Here is a 6,000-nt window from a genome sequence, read left to right on the forward strand (position 1 = left end):
CCAGAAAGTCCTGTTGAGCGCCTGAAACTACAGGGCACTGGAAACCACCCCTGGGGGAGGTATGAGAGCCGGCACCACTCTCCCTCGGTGGTGTGGGTGGCTGAGGCCCACAAAAGGGGCGGCACCCGGCGTTAAGAAAGCAGCGAGTTTGGGGTTGGGCCTGGTGCTGGGCCCCTGGGCCCCCTCTAGCATCCCGTGATAAAATGGTCCTCTTTGAGGCGGGGAGTGCAAGGGAGAAGGATGACTGGGTCCTGGCCTTGCCCATCAGGCTGCTTCTCCTCCTGCAGGTGATTGAGGAGTTCTACAACCAGACGTGGATCCACCGCTATAAGGAGGGCATCTTGCCCGCCACACTGACCACGCTCTGGTCCCTCTCTGTGGCCATCTTCTCCGTGGGGGGCATGATTGGCTCCTTCTCTGTGGGCCTTTTCGTTAACCGTTTTGGCCGGTGAGCAGAAGGGGTCCTGGCCCTGCCCAGGGAGTGGGAGGTGGGGGGCCTTCCCTGGCTGTCCTAGGGCCTACCTATGACCCAGCCCCTGGGGCCTCCAGGGGGATCCAGGGACCTGCCTGACCTGTGACCTCCTCCCCGTCCTGCCCCCCAGGCGGAATTCAATGCTGATGATGAACCTGCTGACCTTTGTGTCCGCTGTGCTCATGGGCTTCTCAAAACTGGGCAAGTCCTTTGAGATGCTGATCCTGGGTCGCTTCGTCATTGGTGTGTACTGCGGCCTGACCACTGGCTTTGTGCCCATGTACGTGGGGGAGGTGTCCCCCACGGACCTTCGTGGGGCCCTGGGTACCCTGCACCAGCTGGGCATCGTCATCGGCATCCTCATCGCCCAGGTAAGCCCCCACCCATGGCTCCAGTGCCTCAGGTGTGTGTCCAGATTCAACTCCTCACCTGGCCTTCCACAACCCTGCAAAGGACAGCCTCGTAGACACATCCTAGGCGCAGGTCCCGAGAACAACACTGCTCACCATTCTCCCGGGGCCCCCCGCTGGGAGAGCAAGTCCAGAGGCCTTGACCCTTCTCATCCCAGCCCACTCAGCCTTGCGTCCTTTCTTCTCACCGTGGGGATCCAACCACAGGGCAGCCCACTGGTTCCTCAACATGCCGACTCTCTCACACCTCCACACCTTGATGCCTGTATATATATATATGCACTCCCCTCTCTCGAGGCTCTCCCTGCCCCATCCCTAAATCGTCCTGTGGCAAAGTAGCAGCCCCCATCCCCCTGCCAGACATGTCTGTAGCCCTGCCATCTTATCCCCCACTAATGCCATGAGGTAGGTCCTACTTCCCCCTTGTCACAGATGAGGAAACTGAGATTCAGAGAAGTTAAGCCTCACGTTAGTGGCAGAACTAGACTGAGAACTAGAGCCCTCTCTCGAAAGCAGCAGCTGCCACAAAGCAGGCGAAGAAGGCCCCTGGGTGGATTGGGGCCGCGAGTGGGCCCAGGGCAAGGTGCTCACAGCCGCTGCTCTGGCCCTGCCTCCCCCAGGTGTTTGGCCTGGACTCCATCATGGGCAACCAGGAGCTGTGGCCTCTGCTGCTGAGCGTCATCTTCATCCCAGCCCTGCTGCAGTGCATCCTGCTGCCCTTCTGCCCTGAGAGCCCCCGCTTCCTGCTCATCAACCGCAACGAGGAGAACCGGGCCAAGAGCGGTACGGCGGGCCCTGCCCCTCCCCGCCCCCGGCCCCGGCCTCCTCCCTGCTCTGAGCCACCCCCGCCTTCCCTCCGGCCCCCCCAGTGCTGAAGAAGCTGCGCGGGACCTCGGATGTGACCCGCGACCTGCAGGAGATGAAGGAGGAGAGCCGGCAGATGATGCGGGAGAAGAAGGTCACCATCCTGGAGCTGTTCCGCTCGGCCGCCTACCGTCAGCCCATCCTCATTGCCGTGGTGCTGCAGCTGTCCCAGCAGCTGTCTGGCATCAATGCTGTGAGTGCCCTCACCCACCCTTTCCTGTGGCCCTAGCCAAACCCTGCGGTCAAGTGTGTGCTGTGGACAGGTCCCACACTTAAAACAACAGACGAACCCCTGCCAGAGGAGCAGCTCTCCTTTAGAACCAAAACCCATGAGGGCACTGGTGCAGTGTCCCCTTCATTCTTTACTGACCGTGTGTCCTGCCCCCACTGGGACAGAGGCCAGGGAAGAGCCACCGCACCTGGCCGAGCCCCGCGACTTCTGTGTCCCGTAGGTTTTCTATTACTCCACAAGCATCTTCGAGAAGGCGGGGGTGCAGCAGCCTGTGTATGCCACCATCGGCTCCGGCATCGTCAACACAGCCTTCACTGTCGTGTCGGTGAGTCTTCTGCATCGTTGCTCACAGCCAGTTGGCAGCTGGGGTCCAGCTTGGGGCCTCAGGGCCTCATGACCAAACAGCAGCCTTTACTGCGAGCCAGGCACGCATCACGGGCTCCCTAAGTGCTCTCTCATTTCATCTTCGACAACTTGTCAAGTTCATGACTCTATCAAACAGCTGATGACACTGACCTCAGAGAAGTGCAATGGCTGGCCCAAGGCCACCGCCAGAATGCTCAGCTGTCTGGCTCTCGGGGGCCAGCTCTCGTTCCCTCAGATCCTATGTAGTCCCCGAGCTGAGCCCCAGGGAGGAGGCATCCATCTCTGCAGTGCCACGTGGCTTTCCCAGCACTGGGGGCCACCCTCCTGGAGGAAGGGGTGTGTTCAGAGGGGCACCAGGCGGGCTGCACTGACATCCTCTCTGCCCACAGCTGTTTGTGGTGGAACGAGCTGGCCGGCGGACCCTGCACCTCATAGGCCTGGCCGGTATGGCAGGCTGTGCGGTGCTCATGACCATCGCGCTGGCGCTGCTGGTGAGTTGCCGCACTCTGGGGGCGAGGCGGCAGGTGGGGGCAGCTCACATGGGCATCAGACCCCAAAGTGCCTGTCTCAGCCCCAGGCTGGCGAGCAGCACTGGAGGCCAGGTGGGGTGGGGGTGCTGCCCTCGCCCTGGTTCTGCACCCCTCACAATCCCGGGCTTGGGCCTGACCTTCTGCCTCTTTAGGCTGGCTCCTTCCATCCCACTCCCGTCCTGTCTTCAGCCGGCTCCTCGCTGCTTGGTGCTTTCTCACCACCGCACCTCCAGCCCCAGACTTCAAGTTCCCTCCCCCCAGGAGCTACTTTGCCCGATACTAAAGTTTTCAAAGTCTTCCTCTGCATCTTCATTTCATCTTCGGAACAGCCCTAGAAAGTAATGCCCTCCTCATCACAGAGGCGTGGAAACAAGCCTCATCTCACTCAGTCCTCACGACGCACAGGTGTAGTTCAGTCAATATTCCCATTTCTCAGGTGAGGAAACCTCCCCCAGTGAGGTTAGTAATGTAGCAGATAAAGGACGAAGCCAGGAATCAACCTCAAGTCTGCTGGCCCCAAGCCCGTGACTGTAATCTCTGTGATAATCCTGTCCCAGGCACTTCACACACAACACTTGATTGTCCAACATCTGGGCAAGGAAAGCACCAGTACACTCATTTTACAGCTGAACCAAGGCTTAGAGAGCGCGGTGATGGCCGAGAGGCCTGGCAATACGTAGGCAATGAGCAGCGGATCTGGGATCTGGAACAAAGCCCATATAACTTTTCTACTGCAGCCTCCTCGAGAATGATTATACGTAAAACCACATGCCTGCTCTGTGCCAGTCCTGAGTAGGGCACCTTACAAGCCTTCTAACACCCACCCCCAGGAATGTTCTTCCACATCCTCCTACTGTAAGCAGACTGCTCCGCAGCCAGAGCCAGGGGACCTCAGGGACCTCTTCTCAGCACCTTCCACATGCAACTACATGACCATTCTGGGAGGGCAGACCATGCAGGACTTAAACTGTTTTGTTCAGATGAGGAATCCAAGACCCGGCACAGGGTACCTAAGTCACACGGCAAATCCAGGATCAACCCTGGCCTCCTGCTTTCCAGCCTAGAGCCCTTAGGCCTGCCCTGGGCTGCCTATGCAGTTTGTTTCTTCTGAGGATCCAGCACAGCCCAATCTAACTTTCCTCTGCTCTCTCGTCCTCAACAGGAGCAGCTGCCCTGGATGTCCTACCTGAGCATCGTGGCCATCTTTGGCTTCGTGGCCTTCTTTGAAGTGGGCCCCGGCCCCATCCCATGGTTCATTGTGGCTGAACTCTTCAGCCAGGGCCCTCGCCCAGCTGCCATTGCTGTCGCTGGCTTCTCCAACTGGACCTCAAATTTCATTGTGGGCATGTGCTTCCAGTATGTGGAGGTGAGAACTCCCAGAGTCCCCACACTCAGCGTTTCTCTCCTGCATGCAGGACCCTATAGTACTGTGCAAAATGCTGTCCCTGCCGTTCTTACGGGAATCATGCTGGGGAGGAAACAGGCTCAGAAGCCCAAGTCACACAGGGTTCTTTCCTTATCTTTGAATTTTCTGTTCTGCTCTGCCGTGGGAACCTGCTCCTATCACATGCCAGGTGCCGCAGAGTCTAACATTAACATCCCAGTGCTCCTGGGTTGTAGGTGGGCGTTCCCTTTTTCAGATCAAAGGCCCAGAGGTAAAGTGACTTATCCAAGGTCCTACGGCCCGATGTAGGGTCAGGTCTCCAACCGAGTGTTTCTGTGTATCTTTCAGCAACTGTGTGGTCCCTATGTCTTCATCATCTTCACCGTGCTCCTGGTTCTGTTCTTCATCTTCACCTACTTCAAAGTTCCCGAGACGAAAGGCAGGACCTTCGATGAGATTGCTTCCGGCTTCCGGCAGGGGGGAGCGAGCCAAAGTGACAAGACACCCGAGGAGCTGTTCCACCCCCTGGGAGCTGATTCACAAGTGTGAGGTGCCCCACACCACCAGCCCGGTCTGCTCCCAGCAGCCCAAGGATCTCTCGGAGCACAGGCAGCTGGAGGAGACTTTCAAACTGACAAGATCTCAGCAGAGCTGGGCCTGGGGCTCCTTCCTTCAGCCAGTAGTGATGTCCAGAAGAATATTCAGGACTTTTAACGGCTCCAGGATTTTAACAAAAGACTGTTGCTCAGATCTATTCAGACAAGCAGCAGGTTTTATAATTTTTTTATTACTGATTTTGTTATTATTTTTTTATCAGCCAGAGTCTCCTTTATCCACATCCCTGGCTTCACCCTGAGTGGCTCAGTGCCTGAGGGTGGGGACCAAGCCCTGCCTAGACACTTGCCTTCTTTGCCAAGCTAATCTGTAGGGCCGGACCTATGACCCAAGGACACACTAATCGAACTTCGAACCATGAGTCGTCTACCCCAAGAGGTGGCTCTGGCCACTCCTTCTGTGGGCCTGGGTCTCCCCACCTAGGGATCAGGCTCCATTAGGATTCGCCCATTCCTGTCTCTTCCTACCCAACCACTCAAATTCATCTTCCCTTGCCTGAGACCAGTTGGGAGCACTGGAGTACAGGGAGGAGAGGGGAAGGGCCAGACTGGGCTGCCAGGTGCTAGTCTCCTTTGCACTGAGGGCCAGACGATCACCAAGAGAGGAGGGCCATGGGAAACTGAGAACTCACTATTCAAGAAGACGTGAACACTCCTGCCCTGCTGTGTATAGTTGGAAGATATTTATATATATTTTTTGGTTGTCAATATTAAATACAGACACTAAGTTATAGTATATCTGGACAAACCAACTTGTAAATACACCACCTTACTCCCTCTGTAACTTACCTAAGCAGATATAAATGGCTGGTTTTTAGAAACATGGTTCTGAAATGCATATGGGTTGAGGGTAGGCAGATTTGGATGGGAATGGGAAAGAAGCAACTATTAGAGGGGCTTCAGACTTTTTGATGCCAAGATTCAGTCACTTCCAAGCACCTTTGATCAACACCCTCTACTGCTTAAAAATCTGTTTGATCTCTAGTACCTAGAGAAAAATCTAAAAATCTTGGTATTCGAGGCATTCCCATTTTCCTTCACGTATGATAGCTGGTATTCAAAAAAATGATAGCTATGTGCTGACCTTGATGCTCAGGCCTTGATATGCATTATCTTGAATGTGAGGTA

At 56.1% G+C, this 6,000-nt stretch overlaps 1 protein-coding gene across 1 annotated transcript in view; it reads left to right on the forward strand.

The window, feature by feature from the left end:
- SLC2A1 (solute carrier family 2 member 1) overlaps window positions 1–5,693 on the forward strand; it is a 28,636-nt gene extending 22,943 nt beyond the window's left edge. The window contains exons 3-10 of the mRNA XM_082352545.1: window positions 288–448; window positions 603–843; window positions 1,503–1,665; window positions 1,752–1,939; window positions 2,199–2,303; window positions 2,734–2,835; window positions 4,037–4,240; window positions 4,607–5,693. Coding sequence (XP_082208671.1) covers window positions 288–448; window positions 603–843; window positions 1,503–1,665; window positions 1,752–1,939; window positions 2,199–2,303; window positions 2,734–2,835; window positions 4,037–4,240; window positions 4,607–4,807 — 1,365 coding nt within the window. The 3' untranslated portion in view covers window positions 4,808–5,693. The remainder of the gene's footprint in view (window positions 1–287; window positions 449–602; window positions 844–1,502; window positions 1,666–1,751; window positions 1,940–2,198; window positions 2,304–2,733; window positions 2,836–4,036; window positions 4,241–4,606) is intronic.
- The last annotated feature ends 307 nt before the right edge of the window (window positions 5,694–6,000 follow it).

The sequence above is a fragment of the Balaenoptera borealis genome (assembly GCF_965194805.1).
Source record: "Balaenoptera borealis genome assembly, chromosome: 1".
NCBI lineage: Eukaryota > Metazoa > Chordata > Mammalia > Artiodactyla > Balaenopteridae > Balaenoptera > Balaenoptera borealis.